Source organism: Periplaneta americana, chromosome 1 (assembly GCF_040183065.1).
Source record: "Periplaneta americana isolate PAMFEO1 chromosome 1, P.americana_PAMFEO1_priV1, whole genome shotgun sequence".
Taxonomy (NCBI): domain Eukaryota; kingdom Metazoa; phylum Arthropoda; class Insecta; order Blattodea; family Blattidae; genus Periplaneta; species Periplaneta americana.
The window spans coordinates 176,138,322-176,161,709 of NC_091117.1; the positions used below are offsets into that span (position 1 = coordinate 176,138,322).

Here is a 23,388-nt window from a genome sequence, read left to right on the forward strand (position 1 = left end):
ACAAATATTACATTTCGCATAAATCAAATAATTTTTAATAGCACTACTCCAATTTCTGAAGAAAAAACAAAGAGAGAGAAAAAAAAGAGACTACGTAGGCTACACAATAACCGCTCCCCCAGCTTGAGAATCATGATCTAGCGGCTTTTTGAGACAGCTACAGCGGTTTTTTTAATTTTAGGTTAGCAACACTGTTTACTATTTTATTGGCTTGGCTAACCTGTTTCAAATCCAGAAAAACATAGGAAGAACAATTGATAACATTGTTTGTGCTTTTGTTTACAGTCTTTAATTTAAGCGTCATGACAGATCAGAGCTTAATGGATAAGTCCTTAAGATCAGTGTTCGGTAAGTGTAAAGCTAATTCTGCTGCATTAATGTTAGGTTTCAGAATAATTTCTGTGCACATAACCTCACTACTCATATTAATGTTAAGTTTTGAAATACATGAAAATTTTGTCGCTTGCTTTGTGTAATTATTATTCAATATTGTTTCAGTGGGTAATATTCCCTATGAAGCTACAGAAGAGAAGCTGAAAGATATTTTCAATGAAGTTGGCCCGGTGTTGTCATTCAAGTATGTAGGCTAAACTAGCGCTGAGGTAGTTCCCTTCGTACTCCATACACCTTGCATATACGAATCTGTGACAAGCTAGGTTTGGTTAGTGTAGGCTTTTAATATGCCTTGAATATACGAGAAACTGCATCTCCACAAAAAATCCCCCTTATAAATTCAACGATTTTCACTTCCGAAATATCTCAGCGCTAGTTTCAACAAATGTTGAAAACATAACCTATTTCATATGGAAGCATTTTTTTTGTATTCCATCAAGATTAAGTGGCTCAATATGGATGGCTGTGACTAGTGATGTTAGGAATATCGAGACCTAATAATTAGGTTGTATTAGGGTTAGTTTCTGTATTTAGTAGAAGAGATCGAAGCCCTCTAGATTTATTCCGTAAATGGACCGTTCATATTGAGTTACGTAGTCTTGGTAATTTTGTTTTTGACGATAGTAAAAGATTGATTATAAATCTCAAACTGCTTGTAAATTTGTCTAGTCTTTATTTAGGCCAATTTTGCTACATTTTTAAACATTTATACACAAATGTCATGACGTTTTTTTATTGTGTTCGTTTCAGATTAGTGTATGATCGTGAAACGGGCAAACCCAAAGGCTATGGGTTCTGTGAGTATAAGGATCAGGAAACTGCTTTAAGTGCAATGAGAAATCTGAATGGATATGAAATCGGCGGAAGAACATTGCGTGTTGATAATGCTTGTACAGAAAAATCCCGTATGGAAATGCAGAGTAAGTTGGGGACATAATGCTAATTATTTATGGTGCAGTAATTAACTTAGGCAAGTTTTTGTCGGGAATGGATTCTTACACTCCAATGGCGAATTCAGTGGCATTACTAGAGGGTTGAAGGTCCCTGGAAAAATTTTAAGTTGGGCCCCCCACTACTTTTAGAGTTCTGCAAAGTGACACATTTAATCATTAACAGGGTTACAATGTAAACTACATCTTCCTGTATCCAAAGTGTTTAAATTCTTATCTTCTTCCTCCATTCTTCTCTTGCCTCCCAATGCTGTTCTTCCAAGCCTCTCTCCTTCATTCCACTTCTTATATCGTCCATCCAGGTTTTCCTTGGTCTTCCCCTCTTTTCTCTTCCTGGCAGAATCCATTCCAAAATCTGTCTGGACAATCTTGTTTCTGGCATTCTACATACGTGGCCATACCATTCTAATTGCTTGTAGCTAACGAAATTTAACACTGTACTATTAACTTCCATTTCTTGTGTAATGATTGTGTTTCGAATTTTTTCCAATTTAGAATGTCTAGTGGAACATTTAAAACAATTCATTTCAGTGGAGAGGCGTTTCAATCTCAGATTCGTGTTTAAATTCCACATTTGTGCCCCATATGTTATTGTACCGGTACGCCTTATTATAGATTTATAGATTTGGAGTTTTGTTTCAGTTGTTATTGTCTCATCCCACCAAACCCCATTTAACATAGCTATTGCCGATCTACCTTTCTGAATTCTATATTTTATGTCACTTTCCTGGTTGTATGTTGAGTTAATTTTTGCCCCCAAATATTCACCCTCCTCACATCCTTTGATACATCTCATTCCATCTTCCAAAACCAAATCTTTCATTTCCTCCCCACAGAACATATATACCGGTAGTGTTTTCTCTAAATTTATTTTTAAACCCCATTTATTATATTTTTCTATAAGTTTTCTGGTCATATATTCTATGTCCTCATAGTCCTGTGCTATAACTAGCTGGTCGTCTGCAAATAACAGAGTATAAATTGTAGAATTCTCCGTGTTTAATAATATCTGAATAATTTCTGTACTACGCATATTGGAAATACGTAATTGTAAATGCAATTCGAAATTACTTGTAGTTAAATTTTTATTTATGTATGTAGGCTATAACATTTTTCATGTCTACAGTTCTTCCAAATTGTCAACTTTTGTTTCACAGTCTGAGTTTCTAAAGTTGAACTTTACAAACAGAAAAAGTCAGATCTTTATAAATTAAATTTTGTATACTTTACAAGGTTTTTTTTAATACAATGAAGGAGTAATTTTACAAATATGTAAGTTTTACTTGTAAAGCTAGCACATTTTCTAAATTAATTGTTCTTAGGTGTGAAAAATTTAACAGTGCAACAAATTATGCATTCATAGCAAGTAAATACATATTTAGGAAATTCATTTCATGAACAATTGGATACCATTAAGAGTTAAATTAATGCAATAATTGGTTGCATTCAGCGCTAAGGCAGCTAAAATATTGAACGCCTTGCTGACTGACCACTTTGGTTTTGCTGTAAGAGCGATTACCATTTTCATAGCAAAATTTTTTTTGCTACTTGCTCAGTGAAGGAAATAGGGTATGATTGTTTGTAAACACAGAGGACATTTTGGAATCAGGTAGTTCAGCCCTTCACAGCAGCTGCCACTCATAAAAAATTAATAGCTGAGTTAGTGCTGTCCTGGCTGAACGCGACCATTGAAATGTTATTTAGCAGCAGTTTTAGAGACTCAAACGAAGGGACAGAATTTAATCAAAGAAGACGTCCGATCAATACTAACAACGCATTCATATCACTGTATAAATGTAATGAAAGATTTGACATGAGATTCAAAGCAATTGATGTCATATCCAACACCCAAGAGGAAAAAGTGGAGTCTAACTCAAAACAACAACTTTATATTGCTTTTCCTTGAATGGGTATTGGGTGTCACTTCCATGCAATAGCAGATATTCATGAAGTTTCTAAGCCTGAAGTAGGCAGATAATATGCCTTTCCTTTTTCTCTTTCAAAATTGAAATTCATGTTTAGTTAATTTTATCTGAATGTGTTATATCTAAAAATTAACAAAATGACAATTTTCATTCAATTATTTAATAGTACATTATGCAACGAGCCTATAATGGTAGTAATTAAGACGCGAGTATGTTTATGAAACGAGCGCAAGCGAGTTTCATAATTTTCATACGAGCTTCTTAATTACCATTATAGGCAAGTTTCATATGACTTTTTATGCTCGACCATATTTCTAACTTGAAATTATTCATAAGTATTCATATTATTCTTATCTGACTGGGAAGCGGAACTGACCTTGTGCAATATCTCGTAAATTGTGAGATGTGCGCAGACGCGAAAATATTGATTTTTTCCTAGAAACAAATGTCATTGACCTTGATATAATCTAGAGAGTAAAATAAAGATTAATCTTGATATAACCTTGAAATTGATTTAGACATTGACAAATGAGATGACAAATTGAATTTATTTGAATATTATTTACAATTAACGCTAATTATTATAGTAACAGAACATAACCTTCTGCGACAGTATTGGATTTTCAGCCTCTGTGACGTTTCGCTAGTTGTCTTTCGATTGCATATCCGAGAATAATCGGATAATTGTAGCTTTCATATTGCTACAATGGTGTCTTCTGATTGGTGGAACACCTGAATTTTAATGAATAGGTGTACTTTAATGAGGTCCATTAAAGGGCTGCTACCAGGTGTATAATTACTACATTTCGGCATGGTCGAGCATAAAGTATATAATGTTTCACTTCTCATTCATTAAATATGAAATTGAAATAACACACACTCTTTTATTCCCTGCTACCAAAACAATAGATTACGAAAGTTTCTTTCAAGGGCTCCAAAATCAGATTGTTTCGTAACAGAAGCTGTTATTGAACTTGATGCTCTTCCAGGCTTGTTGCAGGGTCCAGTGGTGGAGAATCCATATGGAGAAGCAGTGCAGGCAGACAAAGCACCTGAGGCAATCAGTAAAGCTGTGGCTTCCCTGCCGCCTGAGCAGATGTTCGAGCTGATGAAGCAGATGAAGCTGTGTGTGCAGAACAATCCCAGCGAGGCACGCGCCATGCTATTGCAGAACCCTCAGCTTGCATATGCTCTTCTGCAGGCCCAAGTTGTCATGCGGATTGTGGATCCCCACACTGCTGTGGTAAATGTCTGATGTAATCAGAGGCAAATGCGATGCACTCTAAACAAAATGTGAAACTACTTGTGAATTCCATATTTTCAGCCTCCTTGTATGTAAGAAAGAACTGGTTCGTAAGGCTAGAAAGATTAGAACATTGGTACTTGCTAGATCATAGCAAATAATGTCTTCAACTTCTTCTTTAGAGCATTCGAGGCCTAGCGGTTCATTTCACTTTCCTTCCTCCTCTTTCTACTTTTCTGTTCCTAGTGCTGACCTGCTATGGCACTAAAATCGTCCTCCCGTGGCTTAAGGAGGGAAAGCTGGTGAACAACAAGATCTCCCAGCAAGGTCCAATGGACCCGTCAACCAACAGCAGGTGTGGTCCTCCAGACATTCTGGGGGTTGTGCGTGAATGAAGTAGCCACCAAAACGTTAAAATATGGTGTTCACTTAAATCGGCTACAACTTGCCACTTTCACTTAATCGTCTGTAGCTGCATTTAGATTGGTAACAGGCCATGATTGTTTGGCCAAACACCTGCATAGAATTGGAATATATCAGTCCCCTAACTGCCTATTGTGCAACTCAAACCAAGAAATGGATTCGGAACACCTCAAAATCTGTGCTTCAGTGGCTGACCATGATAATATCTTTGAAAAATATTGGAGTGCAAGAGGTCAAGTGACTTTATTGCCAAACACCTGGCATTAGAAAACAACAACACTTCTTTATTTTTTATGTAAGCAAGACATTTGTCTTTAAACAAGGCAGGAGGATCGGATAATGTGCTTTTGACTGTCAGGAACACATAAAAAAATGTTAACAAACTGCTTGCCTTTGCTATGTCTTCGGTTGATTTTTTTTGTGTAAAATTCTTCAAATCAGTACCATCTTAATGTCAGATGACTTTTCACCAAAATTACCGACATTCAGCATCTGGCAGCACTTATGAAATTAATGGTGATCAAACTAACAAGCAGTTGTTGAGTATGTTTTCCCCAGTTACTACAGTTTCTCAGCCTCTTATCTATTAATCTTTTTCGAAAGGTGGTTTATTGTCCCTTTTGGTATACTCTCTGTTGTCCACCACTGTGGAGTAACAGCATGTCTGACTATAAAATGAGCAGGCCAAGATTCAAATCCTGGTTGGAGGTTTTTTCCGAGGCTTTCCCTCAACCAATTGAAGCAGAATTGCTGGGAACTTTTGACGTTGGACTACAGACTCATTTCGCCATCATTAATTCAAATGTCATTGTCATCATTATCATAGTCTGGTTAAGTTCATAGTGCAGCGTGTTGTATACATACAAGAACACAGCTGTTCAGTGACAATTATTCACAGAATAGCACAATAAAGCCCGGTTTCTTCAACCTTTGTTGAAATGTACTTAACATAGCGTTAATTAACTGTAAGTTAAAAGTATGAATTGCTGTTAAAAATATTGCGTTTCTTCAACTTTACATTTCACATTTTAACATTCTGTTTGTTAACTCTCTGTTAGGACCAGAGATTCTAGAGTTTAACCATAACCTATAACCAAGTATAGGCTCACTTCTGTTTTCTGAACTCTGACAATTGCGATTCTCGCTGTTTCCGTTGTTTGATTCAGAGAGGATAGAAGTCTTTCTATTCTCTCAAGTTTGATTTCTGCTTCTTTCGTCATCTGTATCACAATAGCATGGAGCGGCGTATTGGTATTGCTGTTGTGAAATGGAAAACACTGGAACAAATAGAAATCGTGGGACTAATTTCTCTTCGTTCGAAAAAAACCTTCTGCTGGAAATTATTTCGCAGTATAAACCAATTAATGAGAATAAACAAACAAACGGATCTAAGTTGAAAGCGAAAAGTGAGAATTGGCAGGAAAATAGCCTATACCTTTGTATGAACTTCTGGTCTGTCAAATCACAGAAATCATCCCCTCTGTTTATGTATTCATGGATATCATTTTCTAAATAATCCAGATATATAAGTTCAGCATCTAACGCACCAGCCATATTGGATACTTCTATGCTAACAGAGAGTTAAATGATTTAACTGCATGAAATTGGGCGGTTAAATTAACATAGGTTTTAACAGCCTGTTACTACTAACAGTAGTTGAAGAAATGCTTCAACTGTTAAGTTTACAGTTAAAATGGAATAACATATTGTTATAATTTAACAAAGGTTAAAGAAACTGGCCCTAAGCCTCAGGCTACAGTGCAAGCCTTCAGGCTCCTCCTCTGCCAAAAAAAATCCTCCATTATAGAGATATGAGGCTTATTTAATCAATGTCATTTGTAGATCACATGCCAACTATTATCTTCTTCTAGCCAACAAGTGTTACACTTGAGGTTTTCATCATAGAATCTCATTCTGTATATGTGTTTTACAAGAGTACATACAGTACACTATGATTGAGTCCATCACAATCCTTAATGACGTGGCTACAGCATGATTATATTCATCTCTTTGTGTCAAGTTACAAAAACAAGGAAAACTTTACCTTCCTGCTGTAGTTACAACAAATACCTTACTATAATAATACCGGACAGCTGTATACTAGTAGCATTGGCGTGAGTGCGAAATATCGCAGACCTGACATCTAGCGGAGGGGGATGGAATTACGTCCACATATACAAATATTAACATAGCGGGATTTGGACTATTGTTTAAAACGTGAGTTACTAATGTGGAATAATATATGAAACACGTAATAAATGTTGAATATTATTTAATGTAAAATTATTACCTTATATCAGAGCTGCATATTATGAGAATATTGCATACTTCATATTACTTTCCGTAATTATTAACTGTTACGTATTTTTTCTTTGGTTTAGTGAGACAAAATCAGTTCTGACATTAGGAATGAATTTACAATCATGCTTTACATACTCATTGCTGACAACTGCAAAAATAAAAATGGTAGTATTGTGATGCTTGTAATAATTATTAGTAAAGGCATGTAGACAACAATAAAACTTAATTTGCTAAAACCTTAAAATTTCCAATATATTTTTTTAACTTCTATTCATTTATTAGGTCTAAATAAAAAATCGAATTTTTATTGTTCTATCAACACAGAGACAAAGGCATTAGGCCTAATAACGAATTTTGTTGACTCACGTTTTAGGATCTGTCGGAAATCGAAAGTACGATTTGGAGCAATTTGTAATACTGCAATTGTCACAATTATAAACAGCACACATATACCCTGACATTTTAACACAGCACTAATTAATAAAACTTTTAACTAGCCCAGCAACAATATACATTGCAGTTGATTACAGCTTGTTTCGCGAGTATCTCCACACCGGTAGGTAGGTAGCAGCACCAGCGTTGTTCGCACGCAAAACTGCTAGCTGTCAGGTATTATTATAGTAAGGTATTTGGTTACAACTTCACAGAAGTTTAACTTTACCATAACCTAGCCCTATAATGTGCAGTAAAATAATTACATTAAATTTCTTTTCTTTCACAGAGTATGCTGCACAAAGCCAATCCAATGCCCACACCTCTGATGCCAGTGGAGAAGGTCCCGGTGCCAGTTCAGGCACCAGTGCCACAGCCCACTCCTGTGCCACCTCCTCCAGTCACAACTGCTGCACCACGTGAAGAGAATTGGACAGCTCCAGTTGCTCCCCGCCCTGTCCCTGTGCCAGCTGCCGCTCCTACTCAGACACCAGCCTTCGTGGCTCCTGACGTCGATCTGCGTCCTGTGGACCCACGCCTTGCTCGCATGGGTGACCAAGATCTGCGCGTTCCACCAGGTCCTCCAGTAGCTGCTCCCCAGGCTCCTCCCAGAGAAAACTTCATTCCAGAGCAGTATGTATCTGTGATGACATGTAGCGAGTTTGTTGAGTTGGAATACCCATATCTTGTTACTGTAAAGCACATCTTCGGTGATTACTAGACTTCGTTGAATTGTCACACACAGCATGCAATCAGGTTGCCGATGTACGGTAGTATAGAGGAGGTGAGCGACTGCCCGGTCTCGTAGTATAAGCAGTTCATGTTAAGAGTTGTGACCGGTCCCAATAGATAGAGCAGCTACAGCTAATGTATACCTATGTAAGCACTTGTTTTTGCATTACTGTGGTTGGAATAGTCAAAGCTTAACATTTGTTCAGTGCAGACAAGAATTCAATCAAACATACTACAATGAGAGTGTTGCTGTTCCAAATAATTGCTCCTGGAATACCCTTACCCCCGCAACCAGTCTTGACTCTTTGGGGAATGTGGTTGGATGCTGTTAATTATTATGCAGAACATTACAACAAAATAATGGAGGTAACTGATGCATTGGATAGCACAGACAGTTCCGCTGTTGCAGCTGTAAAATCATTGCCTTCTGAATATTGGAAGATATTGTGTTCATTGACTCTAATTTTAAAATCGTGTCCAAAAGCATCACCCTGTTAGAATCGTCTAAACTACAACTCTCAGAAGCCCTTAATATAGTGCATAAAATATCACAAACCGTTGTACAAAATAACAATTCACTAATTTCAGAAAAAGTGAAATGTAAGTTGAGAAACATTATTGCTAAAAATTCTGCCTATTCACAACTTTTTATTATAAATGATGTACTATCAGGTCACGACAAGACATCTGAAGTTGGTGTACTAAAAAGTAGTGACTTTCCGTTCCTCAAATATGTACATATTACATCGTGTGATGTTGAACATACATTTTCCCAAAATAAAAACTGTTTAAGTTACCATCAAGGGAGGTTACTTTGCAGTTGCTCAAAATGTACGTAACTCTTCACTGCAATGCATATATTCAAGGACGATATGAGTATCTTACATTAAATTTTAAGAGTTAATATATCTCACTATAAAATAATTGTGTATTTACATGTTTAGACATTTCCTACTTCAAAGATCATTCATTATATTTCTTGAATGCAGGATAATGGTTTTATTGTAATCGCAGTATACTGCTCAGTGTTTACTTCAGAGGCATACTCCACCCATTGCACGTCTCCTTCTCATACAGTCTATACCACGTGCGCAGTAAACCTTGAGATTCTCGTGGCAATTCCACGAAGTCTAGTGATTACTGTGCTTATCAACCTATCCAGGTGTCACGGGTTTAAGCCCATCCAACTACAGATCACCATTGTAGATATCCTGTGTAATGAAAGCAAAATTACCGGCTAGGACTATTTCTTGCACTACCAAGTTTTTTTTATTAGTATTGTACTGTACTGTACTGATTTAACAGAGATAAATTAAGAAAGAAAGTAAAAAGTTAGATGCAATAAACCTTCAAAAGTCGCAGCACTTAAGGAACGTAAAATGAAAACCACTGTTATAAATGATTTAGGTTTAGATTTTAGATGTCCGTAATACTGTGTTGTTTGTTGCAGCCCGCAACTCGTGGAATCAGCTGAGAGGTTGGTCATTGCATACCATCAGCATGTGCTTGAAGAACCTTTCATCCTTACCCATAAGTTAAAGTAGTAGCACATTTCTATAGAATCATTTTCAAATGACCCATGAGACAGTTTTTTTCCACTAAAAATTCCACTTGAACTCACTGAAATTTGAACCTGAGTCTCCAGCATGGAAAGTTAATGTTCTAGTATTTCCGCTAAATGTGCACCAGCCTTCCTGTTTAGTGTTAAGTGAGTGATCTCTTAAAGATACAAGGATGGTATAATTTTGTGTCAAAATGAAGCTTATTTATTCCTCATTTTTCAACACTTCCTTAAGTATGTTTAATCACTTAATTTTCTGCATAAAATTTTTAGTCCATATTTTCCAGTCAGTTTATGGTTTCATTTTCCTCTTCATGAGATGAAAATTATTCTTTCAGCTTCTCAGATAGTTGGAAATCAGAGGGTGCAAGGTCGGGGCTGTGAAGGGGATGCTCCAGAATCTCTCCATCAATTCTATGATTTTTTTGACGAGTTATCCTAGCAGTTTGGGGAGTTGCATTCTCTTGCAAAGTTTGACACTTTGGGAAAGCATTTCCAACATATTGTAGCTTTTAATACAAAACAATAATGTAACTTTATTGTTTCAATAATAATCACTTTCTATAATTTACTTTAAATGCTCCCGTCAACAATGAGATTTCCACTCCACACTCGACAATGACAATTCACCTGGATTATTGAAAACAACATTGTACTGCTAATCTTAACTAATGTTCACAAAGCACTATTTACAAAACAGAACTGTCAGTTCCTAGTTCACAGTTCGTTGCCTTGGCTAGTTCGTCTAGCTCATTCACTCAAGTCCCCCAACTGTAGTCCACTGCACAACGAACCAAAGACTCCGGATTCGCCGCACTCTCCAGGACGCTCCCTCACTTGCGGACACACACAAGTCGAACTCCGGTCTCGAAGCTGGCTTCACTGCTACACAAGACTGACTGGCTAGCAACTACTGCAACTATCTAACTCTCTTCGAAGGCTGCTTGCTTTTTATAAGTTAAGCCATTACTTTCCAGAAACCACGATTTCGGGATCATTCTCGTCGTTACAACAATCAGTTCGCCTGGCTTCCAGCTCCTCCTTTTTCCTCGCACAGCACATGCCCTAGGAAGTAGATGCATGCACAACTTCATTTGCCGCGTCGCCCGATCCTTCCACGTGCGCCCTCCCTCTGTCAGTCGCAAGATCGAATCTCACGTGGCTGTCACAATATTTTCTACTAATAGTTTCTCGTAATTTGTATACAGGTGCAATGTACCAATGAGCATTAACTTTTTTTTTTTTTTGTGAATGAAATTAACCAATAAGAATACCATTTTGTCTCAGAGTGTGTTTTTATCACTTTATGGATGGTGTGTGTTGTTTTGAATTCTTTTTCAGAAATTTTGCTGTAGCCCCTCACAATCCCGATCTGGCACACTCTTATTTTTGCTTGAAGGAACATCTTTCAAGAAAACTATTTTCATTTTATAAAAATACGGAAAGTGAGACCATGCTGAAAGATATGAGCGAATATTTTTATGCAGAGAGTATTTTGAAGTTAATGTCACGCACATTGGAACAAATGTATAATAATGCTTGGTGATTATCTTGAAAAATGAATAAGGAATACATTTCATTTTGGAATATAATTATAACTAAGAATATTATGGTAACATTTTCATTTCTTTTTTTCCCATGTACAGTATACCTTATTTTTGGAAGCGCTTGCAGATAGCAAAAAAATTTGGACTTTTTGGCATTTTTTGCTTCTGATAAAAATTAGAGTTGGTACTATTATCGAGCCACTGTTTATTCAATACTTTAAAATACGCACTTGGGATATCTTTCTGTAGAAGAATTGTAAAGCTGGAGGTCCTGAGTCATATATATTTTTCTAATTTCTTTCTTATGGACATCTCTGTGTTATGTTTTTGATGATGTTCTTATACTATAATCTGATCAATCTTTTAACTGGAAGAAAGGTATTTCTTTATATTTGTATATTCCTGCTGGTATATGTGTGTTATAATCTTATTCAACAACAGAATTTACGACTTTTACGTGATATTATTTTGACATTAATTGAAATTTAAGGAAATATTTTTCTCCCCTAACAGCTGACATGAATTTAACTTATCTCTAATGAACTGCATGCTGAAAATTTTCTTCTTATTTGGCAGATATTCTGACAAAGTAATTGTGGAAACACATGGATTCTGCAATACTTTTTAGGATTAGTTTTCACATAAGAAAAGAAATAGAGAAGAAAATTGTTGGGAGCTGTTTTCGAGAAAATCGTGCAGGTTTTTTATTACAATTTTTATTTTATTTTATCTGCATTACTTACTATAATTATCTTCTTACAGATACAGAATACAGCTAAAACATGTTGCCGGGGGTGTGGGGAACAAAAAAAAAACTGTATGAAATACAAATATCATATTGAAAATTAACTTGGTGACAACTAAGTTTCTGGTGTTGAAGATGTTTTAAACACACAGTTCCACCTCGAAAGAAACAACTTGCGAAAAGTGTCTTTTAGTTGACACACTGTTGAGCAGAATACTTCACGTTTCCTCTTGCAATATCCACTTGCATGGCAATCTGCACTAAGTATAGAAATACAAGTATCTGCCTTCCAGTGTAGAAGAAATTCTTGTCTTTACATCATATATTCATGATCTGCATTACTTCACTAAATTTGTAATCTCTTTCAGCTTTCCTCGAGATCCTCGTGTGGGTACTACAGAACGTTTCACTCCACGTGACCCAAGAGAGAGAGTTGACCCACGAACAGGTGAGTTAGTAGCTTTGGTGTAAAAATAAAAAGGTAAACAGAAGAGGGTGTGAAAAAATCAGGAGAGAATTTCATGATGTTACATTTCCCTATAAAGCAGCTATTCAAAAATCTGTTAACGAAATGTGGAAAATAGGATAGTTTTTGAACAGATGAACGCTAAAAAAATGCCCACTGAAATGAAACTTGATCTCACAGCTTACCAATTAAAAGTATTATCAATGTATGAGTAAATCTCTGCACAAGTTATCATACCAAGCAATAAGTTACTGTGCATTAAGCCATACAAAATAAGTGGTTCATAGAATCAACAAGTCCACACCTGTGGAGTAACGGTCAGCGCATCTGGCTGCGAAACCAGGTGGCCCGGGTTCGAATCCCGGTCGGGGCAGGTTACCTGGTTGAGGGTTTTTCCCTCAACCCAGTATGAGCAAATGCTGGGTAACTTTTGGTGCTGGACCCCGGACTCATTTCACCAGCATTATCACCTTCATTTCATTCAGACGCTAAATAACCTAGATGTTGATAAAGCGTTGTAAAATAACCCAATAAAATAAATAAATAAAAAAAGAATCAACAAGTCTGATTACATTTCAAAGACACAATTTTGCTCTTTTTCAGTAAACTATGGACAATTTTATAGCTTTTTGTTGCACTGCTGTCTTGTCAGTTCTATTGCCTTTAGCCCTGACCTTGACTAATTTCAGATTATGGTATTAAACTCCATGTAAAATATTCGTATCAAAATTAATTTCTTTAATTACATAAAGAGTGTAAACATGTATGTATTTTACACTATACCACTTCAAACAGACAACAAATCCAAATTATCTTCCATGTTATCAGAGGAAATATAGACTTCTTTATTATAGAAGGGATAAATAAAGACTTTGGGTTTCCCCAAGCATATTTGTTCGATATTTGGAATCTTCTTGAAAGACTTTCCAATTTTGTTTAAAGCAAGAGGAAGAAATTACGCAAAGAAAAAAAAAATGTTCTAAAAATCTTAAGGGGAAATTCAGTAATGAAATAGAAATAAATCAAGGGCTCTGACAAGGTTGTAGCATGCTACCAACTTTATTCAACATTAATATGAACGAGATTGTGAGGCAGCTACCCTATGTAGTGGAAGCTGGAATAAGAATCAACCAAACACTTATTTTAAATATATTACTTTTTGTGGATGATGTGGTGATTTTGCAAGATAAGGACAAACTGCAAAAAGTAGCGTATTCTTTTAATAATAGTTGTAAACTGCAAAAAACAAGACAAAAAATGTTTTTAGTATTTTGTGGCAAGTACTCTGTAAGATCAAAAATAGCCATAGAAAATACGACATCGGAACAAGTCTAATTATCTGGCTAGGTTGTGGTATATCTTACCAGAAGGATGAAGATATAAATACGTTTCAAAGATACCAATCAGAAATGGAGTCATTAGAAGAACATTAAGGGGAAATGTAGATGGCAGTGAATAATGGACTGTGGAAAGAAAAGAAGAAAATAAAATGCAGATCACCAAAATGAAATTCCTTCGGAGTATGTATGGTTGTACAGAACTGGATATAATAAAAGAAAATAGACTAAAGTGGAAACAACACATTGACTGAATGGAGAAAGGTAGATTGCCTAATTAAATACTTTTATATAAACCAAGAGAAGAAATGTCAGTATACCTGTTAGACGAACTGATATCAAAACAGGTTGTTACGCCTATTGTTGAAATGTTGATGAGGATGATACTGTCCCAGCATTTAGAGACTGAAAACCACGAAAAAGAATCTCCCGAATACAATGCAGTCACGCTAACCACAACACCACCACTTTTGGTTGATTAATATTACTGCTAAGTAAATATTGCTGATGCAATGAAATAATAAAATTTTGTGATGCTTTCAGGTGCTGCTCCCCTGCCCGTTGTGGCACCTCGTCCCCCACAGCCAGGCATACCAGCTGCACTGGCTCCCCGTCCAGTAGGTGGTCCCACCATGTCACCCATCAGTGCTGGTGGTGGTGCCTCAGATCAAGAAAAGGTATACAAGCAATTGTCCACACACTGTTTCACTTTTTTGGTAGTCAATACATTTTGTTGTGCAGTTTTTTTTAAATCTTGGAACAGAGTTGGGGAGAGAGGCTCTCTTCCTATGTTTCGGGATTTCTTGATGATTCCGTCTTTAAGAACTACAGGGACATCACTTTATTTTTACCAACATTTTTAACATTAACCTGACTATACTCGGAAACACTGTTACCCCCCTTCCATTACAGGAGTTTGATGTTACTAATGCAATATGTAAACAAATCATTTTACTAGGTATAGGAGAAGAGAAAAGTAGTGTATCCATTTATGTTGTAGGAAAATACGATATTACGATTTTCAATTTGATTATCACTTTTACGGAATTTATCAAAATACAGTACAGTAGTAACATTTTTTTTCTAAAAACTCAACTTTTCAGGCGGCTATATTCGTTATGTAATGTCTACTTTATTTAGCATATTAATTATTGATGTTAACATACAATATAGAGAGTGCATTTAAATTGAGGGAGTCATAAGTAAAGGGCTGTAAGTGCACTTAAGTTACTTTTGAGAAAATGGGGATTAAATATTTAAGCTTTCGTAAAACCGGTGAAATTTTTATTTAAATTTTAATGTGTGATGCGATTAAAATATCCCTTTGCCACTAAAATTTTAGATACTTAGCTTACACTAAATGCACTTAACTCATGTTATTACAAATGTCACTAGCATTCCTTTGCATCTAGCCACCTCAATTCAAAATAAGCTAATATGAATTTTTAAACAAGTTGCTGAAAATGGTTGCCGTTCATTACAATGCAGGCTTCAATTCTTTATGCATATTATTAAAAACATTTTGAATCATATCCTCTGAAATTGAATTTATCGTTTCTTCAATATAATTTTTTAGTACGATATTATTAATATAGGTTCTTTCTTCTATAGAAAACGCAACCATATTTCTGAAACACACTATACACTGCAATGTTTACTTCACTGCTTGAAGACTTCGAACGCAACAGCGGCCGTAAGTTTGTGTGTCTGACGGGAGCAAGGACATTAGTGAAGGGGTGAGAGTGAAGTACATTCAGAAATGCAGGTACAATAAAAATGCAAGTAAAAATAAAATGATGTCCCTGTACAAAGAACAAACTTTTATTCACAAATGCGTCCATTTTCCTAAATTTTCAAGTAATATCAATAAAATTGTATAAAAAGTTGCAAATGAAACATTAAAATTGATATACTCACTTTGAGAGAGGAACAGAGGTTAGAGGTGTTTGAAGGTATATATTTATTATTTATATATACAGTATAAGTAAAATTAATCAGTGATAATATAATAATTTTAAATATTTGGGGCTAAGAGGGATTAGTCCCGCGCCGTGGTCTAAGGCATCCTGCCTAGGACTTGCATTACGGAATGCGCGCTGGTTCGAGTCCTCATGGGGAAAGAAATTTTCTCATGAAATTTCGGCCAGTGTAGGGGATGGTGCCTACCCAGCATCATGATGCACTTGGGGAGCTACGATAGGTAGCGAAATCCAGTTGTGAATGCCAGCTATAACGGCTTGGGGGGATCATCATACAAACCACACGATACCTCCATTCTGGTTGGATGATCGTCCACCTCTGCTTCGGCATGTGGGCGTGAGGCCAGCAACCGACTGGTCGGTCTAAGCCCTTCATGGGCTGTAATGCCATGGATTATTATTGAGAGGGATTAAGTTACAGGAGAATGGAGAAAGTTACACAACACAGAACTGCACGCATTGTATTCTTCACCTGACATAATTAGGAACATTAAATCCAAACATTTGAGATGGGCAGGGCATGTTTCACATATGGATGCCCTTCTGAAGTTAAAAAATGAATTATAGCATGCTGTTCACTTTTGGACATTTCCATTTTGCACAGTTCACTTTTATTTTTTCATTTATTCAGAGCAACAATGACAGGTATGCTAACCACACCAACCAATAGAAAGTCTATGGCCATTATTGCCTATACCATAAAGCAAACTCTGGTCAATATTCCTGTTGCAATAGTAAGTATGGCCAGTTTCGTCAATTCGAACCCAGTTCGACCGCTTTATGCAAGCTATGCATATATGCAGAAGAAACCTTGATTGAACTCATTTTAAAAAACAACTTCATTAGTGCCAAGGATGGATACATAGAGGAAGGAGATTACTTTAAGTTTGATCTCAGCTGCCGAAAATAACTTAAAAAAATTAAATTAGTCATGGCATATTTCTTATATATTGCTTCCACATACTCCAGTTTTAAAAACAATGACATAAATGTCTGATGTATAATGACTAACCTACCCTCTTGGATCTGTAACGTCAAAATCTCCACTCATATCCAGATTACTTTTAAGGATATTCACAAGTAACACATGTATTCCATATGAGTAAAGTTAGCTCAATATATAGGTGGAGTTGCTATGGGTTGCATTGTAGCTTCAATCAATTCCATCTAAAGGTATAGCTCCAAAACTTTACATACAAATCTCTGAACTAACTCTATCTCTCAAAAGAGGACTGGGGTTCTTTCCTACAGTAAAAGTGGAATGAGTGTGAGAAGGAAAATGAAAAGTTCAATCTGCTTAATGACTGTGCTTGCAGGATTTAAGTTAACATCATTGTTTAAGTCCTCAGGCACGACGTTTGTTTGTGAGCTCTCCCCTTTCCTATCAAAAAAGGGTACAGAGTCATTTTATTGTGGAATGAAGATTCTCCCCTTTACAACATCATACACAGTCCGACAATTAAATAATGAGACTGATTTTATTGTAAGGAAAAGAGAAATGCCACCAGCAATATATTGCATATCATCGAAATATCCAACTTTCATATACAATCTCTCAAAATTGTATTGCTTCATGCTAAGCATGACAGGAACTAGGGTGCCTTTTTTTTGTCTGTAGCAGGAGACCACTGTCACGTTAAAGGCATTAAAGTCTGTTTTAAGCTCTGCAGAAGTGTGACCAAGACTGTGCAATTGATGCTGCAAGTGTATGGAGATAATTGTTTATCTCGTGCACAGATATTCAGCAGGTATGAGCAATTTTAAAGTAGTGTGAAAACAATAGGAGATGAAGCAAGGTCTGGGCATCCAATTTCAGTGCATAACGAGGACCCATCGCAAAAGTGAAAGAAAGGGATTAAAAAAGATCGTTGAGTGAGTGAGAATGTTGGCAGATGGTTTCTTCTTCATGACAATGCACGAGTTTACTGGGCAGTAGTTATACAGAAATTTTTTGGCTCGATAACAAATGTATGTGCTCCATCAACCAACTTATTCACCATATTTGTCCACCTGAGACTATTTTCTTTTTCCAAAACTAAAGTTGCTGTGGAAAGGGAGACTCTTTGACTATGTTGAAGACTTCAAAGGACTGTGATATCGGCTCTTTGAGACATACCAAAAAGAAATTTGCAGAGGTTGTTTCAGTCATTGCTTGATCGTCTCACTGGTATTGATTCAGAAGGAATGTACTTTGAATAAAATACATGTATTATTCAATTGTCAGACTGTGTAGCACTTACATTATATGGTACTAAGGAGGTTCACCCAATCTTCAATATCATAATATGTATACAAGTAATTACAAAAGAATTCCTTATGGTTTATTCACACTTGAAATATACAATTAAGAACATCAAACTATATGGAAAACTTTAAGACAATGTATGTATTTCACAAAACTATGAAAATATCTGTTGACATGAAATAACTTAAACATTTTATTCTTCAAATTAAACTGCAGACATTTAAAAATTTTAATTAAGATTGAGTACTAATTTAATTCTTTCTTTTTCTTTCTCAGGCTGCGCTGATAATGCAGGTACTGCAGTTGTCAGATGAACAGATTGCAATGCTTCCACCAGAACAACGCCAAAGTATTCTAGTCCTCAAAGAGCAAATAGCCAAGAGCACACAGCGCTAAGATATTTAGATACTACATAATTTACAAAAAAAAAAAAATGGAAATGCATTTTGTGCATCTCTTAGGATCTTAGTGCCGACATAGAAGGAACAGGGACCACTGATGGCATACACTCTTGGTTACACAACACTGTTGAAATTAAAAACCTTTTCACTTTCCTCCCCCCATCTAAATTAATAACATATTATCTTTGTTATTCTGTAAAAAATATGCTTCTGGAACTAATAAAAGAAAATTATGTACTGTAAAAAAAAAAGAATTTCTGTTGTAAAATACCTACATAGTTATAAGGAAACAAAATGCACTTAATTTAATGAATATCATCACAATTTGTCTACAAGTCAAAGAATGATCATATGCATAGATCATAGTTACGCCTGTTCTTCTGACCTCACGAGAAGTCCAGCGTCTATCAGAGGCTGCCAAATCAGTGTAGTTCCATCAGTCTTGAACAGTTCCACTTGTAACACAGGCTGTCTTGTCTGCAATATGACAACAATGCTTTATTCAACAACTCTCTCATGTAACAAACTATTCAGTCTATGTAGAGTATAACATGACGATAAAGGTGCAATGTTGTAATGAGAGTGGCATGGAAACTGTCAGCTGAGCTACAAATCGGTGATGGCATTGAAAAAAAAAAAAAAACCTGGAACTGAATAATTTAACAAAGACGTCCTTCATGATCTACTGGGTGTTCATTTCAAAGTGTGTCATGACGTCACTGTTGTTGGGTCACCGATTTGAAGCGAGTTTCAGCTTATATGTCAGAGAAGTTGCCTATTATTTAAGGCGTTCTTCAATCTGAACTTGAGAACGTGTACAGTATAACTTGAACGTCGTAGCAACAGATGGCAGTCTGTACGGTCTGTGTGCTACCATAACCTCTTTCGAACTGTGTTTTGCGCCGGCAAGTCGTACGCAGGGTATTTGTTATCATCGGTTGCATACGGCAACACTGCACAACACAAATCACATGCTCCGTGTCCATGTTGACCGTCAAAGTTAATGTCAACAAATACGTAAGTAATCGTCTTAACCCTCTCCCCATATCCCGACAGTTCGTATTTCCAAACAGTTCACATTCCTGTCACTACCAGCGTTACTGTACGTATCGGTACGTACTCTTCAGAATGAACGCCGTACTTGCTAGGCAACTTCTCTGCCTCATAGGTTATACAGCTCTGTGGAAGTGTAGGAAGATTGAATTCTCTAAGCTCATCGGCTAGCCACATGACGGATGACGGCATACAGCGAGCCATGACACACTTTGAACTGAACACCCAGTAGTCGACTATTCAAGTCATTAGATCTAAGATCTGCAGGTTCAAATCAGTCAAGAATGATGTAATTTCCAGGTAGGTAGAAAATTCTAAGCATGCCTTTCTTTGGAATGTAAGCAGAACCAGCGTTACCATGTTGTAGATTCATGACATGTAAAAGAACCCTGTGTCTGATGAATTATAGGACTCTCAATAGCGTCAAAACAGTATCACTTTATGGTCACAGTGCACTGTCTGTGAACCAAATTATCTCACAGTAATATACGTCTTGTAACAGGTTCAATGCATTTTGAATCAAATTATAGTAGAAAGCACTTTAAATTAAAGATATACCAAGAAAAAGAAGCTAAGTATAAAATTATAATATATCACCTTTAAAATCTTCAATGGAAGCAGTAAGACCAATTCGGTATTCTAAAGAATAAAATTTCACATATTTTAATTCTTACCAATTATCTCAAGGATCTACCATTAGAATGTTGATCTACATTACACCAGGATGATAGAGAACTGGTGTCATTCCAACAGGAGAAACAGAGCACTCCCCACACACATGTGCTCGAAACTTTATCTTTTCTCCCCACAAATTCTATTGCAACCGACTGTGTGTGCGCACACAGGTGCATCATAGGACAGTAGTAGTACAAAGAACCTTTCTGTATGCAGACATCATTATTAGATGAAAAATTTAATTAAGAAAAGAATTTAAACTTTACAGGAATAAAAAAAAAAGTTATATTGAGATATCTGACAATTTACCATGCATGCACAACAGAAGCTCTCCCCACCAGAACTTCGGAATGCATAAAAAAAAAAGACTTGGAAACATGATCCACACAACTTGCGAGAACAAAGCAAGACCATAACCATTAATTTATAAATCATCTCACCATTCGTGAGGTGCCACAAGGGACAAAGAGTACTTAACCATATAAATGTTTACAAGTTCATTGAACCATTAATTTTGTTTTAACAATGAAACTCCTACAAGTACATAGCTGCAAATACATTTTGAGATTAGTGGAAATATACTTAGTTTTAGAGAGATAAGTGTTACAAAAAAGTGAAGAATGCTGTAGTCGGGACGCTGTTATTCCCGGCGTGACTCCTCCTCTTTGCTTACGTCTTAGGAAGTCAAGGGTCTATAAAGTCTAGGTAGGTAGTATCGTTCGCCATTTTTGTTCTTTCGTTGCCGAGCTACCAGACGAGGGATCTATTTGCCACACCGTTAAACATTATCATGTCATAGCTCCTGTGATAATAAATCAAACGCACTGTAATTCAGCAAATAATTGAGTGGCAAATAATGTCCTCGTGTGCTTTCTGCAAACGCCAACGAAAGAGCCAAAATGGCGGACGATTATATATTAAGTATTTATCCAGCCTTAGGAAATGCTTAACATCTTCAACAGCGAATCACAAGACACACACGTTTAAATGTAGCCGACCTGCAATGTGATAGGCTGCTGGAAATTAGAGGGACGGGACTATAATGAACTTAGTTTGATTTCGAATATAGGTGATGCTTCAGGAGAGCAATTGATCCTTTCAATGCAGCTAAGGTTACAACCGGAATAATAGATGTAGGTATTCCAAGGCTCTTAAACACATCTGTGTGGCACCGTATTACTATCGATTGAGATGCACTATCAAATATGCTGGTACTATTGATCATTGAAAGTCTATTTGATATTTCGGGCTTTTCCTTAAACTGGTTTCTTTCAAAGTGGGAATTAATTACATTATTCTTATGGTAATTTGCTGTAACTTAACAGATTATTCCTTAAAAAAGGGAATGTTAAAACAGGACTTTATTGTATGAAGAACAGACTACCTGCTCAAGTGCTGAGAAGAGCAAAAAGTGACATGTTACCTTAATCTTGGCTATCAATGGTGGCTGCAGGCATTCAGTTAACTTGCTGAAAAGATCTTTTGGATTCCATTCTTCAGGTCTCTCAACGTTCCATAGTTTACAACGAACACCTTGTACAGGTACCGCCAACCATTCTGGCTTCAGCATGTGCACTCTAAAAGACAAAACATCAAGAGAAAAATATTTTCAAGTCTGTACTCCTCTCTGAAGGAAATCAACTTGCAATGAAGAACATCAACTTATGTTTATTATTTTTAACATTTTATGGGCCCCCCCTTTTTTTTTTTTTTCGGAGGAAGAGGATCTGTACGCAAGCACCACAGCCTTAGGCTTATTCTACAACCTCCTTATATTGGGATATTTTGAAGTCCTTAGGACCGCTCATCAAGTACATGATTCACTTCTTATTGCCATCTTATCGATTCAGCCATAGCATCCAGGTCTGACAGAGTCTGCGTGAACAGAAATGCCCCTCTGCCTCCCTGTGATGTTCCTCTGCAGCCTCTTTTGATCGATGGCATCTGTTTGCAATTCACGCGCATGAATCTGCTGCATCCTTAACAAGAACATGACACTGTCAGTTCCACGACTCACCAAAACGCAAGCTATCCGAGGGAGCTACACTCCCCCTGTTTGCTGCAGTCTGCTGATTGAAGCCACTGCAGCATCTATGGGGTATGTGCAGCTCCCACAGGCAGATGGCCACCTAAAACCACGTCTGCCATGTCCCTCCCAGTCAACCTGTAACTATTAAAGATGATTAATGAAATGATGCTAATGAAGGTGAAATGAGTCTGAGGTCCAATGCCGAAAGTTATCCAGGAATTCTGCTTCAAGTGGTTGAGGGAAAATTCGGAAAAAATCCCAATCAGGATTTGAACCTGGGCCCGCTCATTTCACATTCAGGCAGGTTAATCATTACTCCAAAGTAATGGACTTTTATGGCCCTTACTTAGGGGTGAAAGATAATGGTTTAATCAAAAGAAGCAATCGCAAATAATAATTATGCATTTTACATCTACTTTTTATAAGGAACCTTAAAACGGAAGCAATATCAGCTACATTTCAGCTCTGTTCAGGTTAAATGCTGTCCAAGAAAGCTGTAGGGACAATATCTCCAAGTGTGATGCATTGTGAAGTGAAAATGGTTGTGGCAGGAGTAGTGTGTTTTGCACATAGGCACAATATACAAGATACTATAGTCGCGACACTATTATTCCCGGCATGACTCCTCCTCTTTGCTTACATCTTAGGATGTGAAGGCTCTATTAAGTCTAGGTAGGTAGTATCGTTCGCCATTTTTGTTCTTTCGTTGCCGAGCTACCAGACGAGGAATCTATTTGCCACACCGTTAAACATTATCATGTCATAGCTCCTATGGTAATAAATCAAACGCACTGTAATACAGCAAATAACGTCCTCTTGTGCTTTCTGCAAATGCCGACAAAAGAGCCAAAATGGTGGGCGATTATATTAAGTATTTATCGAGCCTTAGGAAATGCATAACTTCATCATAAGCGAATCATAAGACTCACATGTTTAAATGTAGCCGACCTG

The 23,388-nt window shown here is 36.7% G+C and overlaps 2 protein-coding genes across 6 annotated transcripts in view; one reads left to right on the forward strand and one right to left on the reverse strand.

Annotated features, from left to right (window-relative positions):
• Positions 1 to 197: 197 nt before the first annotated feature.
• Positions 198 to 18,747, forward strand: CstF64 (cleavage stimulation factor subunit 2 CstF64). 2 transcript variants are annotated; one of them, XM_069832755.1, is made up of 9 exons: positions 198 to 348; positions 499 to 577; positions 1,144 to 1,313; positions 4,258 to 4,511; positions 7,957 to 8,300; positions 9,850 to 9,876; positions 12,621 to 12,700; positions 14,599 to 14,732; positions 18,556 to 18,747. In XM_069832755.1, the coding sequence occupies exons 1-9, from the start codon at positions 303 to 305 to the stop codon at positions 18,673 to 18,675; spliced, it is 1,254 nt and encodes a 417-aa protein (XP_069688856.1). In that variant the 5' UTR covers positions 198 to 302; the 3' UTR covers positions 18,676 to 18,747. The 2 variants fall into 2 exon arrangements, with proteins under 2 accessions (XP_069688856.1, XP_069688866.1); XM_069832765.1 differs by lacking the exon at positions 9,850 to 9,876.
• The window catches only part of qin, a 256,680-nt gene continuing 251,345 nt past the window's right edge, over positions 18,054 to 23,388 (reverse strand). For all 4 annotated transcript variants that reach the window (XM_069832744.1, XM_069832733.1, XM_069832725.1 and 1 more), the window contains 2 exons: positions 21,832 to 21,985; positions 18,054 to 19,157 (listed from right to left, as the gene is read on the reverse strand). In XM_069832744.1, the coding sequence (XP_069688845.1) occupies positions 19,047 to 19,157; positions 21,832 to 21,985 (265 nt within the window). In that variant the 3' untranslated portion in view covers positions 18,054 to 19,046. The remainder of the gene's footprint in view (positions 19,158 to 21,831; positions 21,986 to 23,388) is intronic.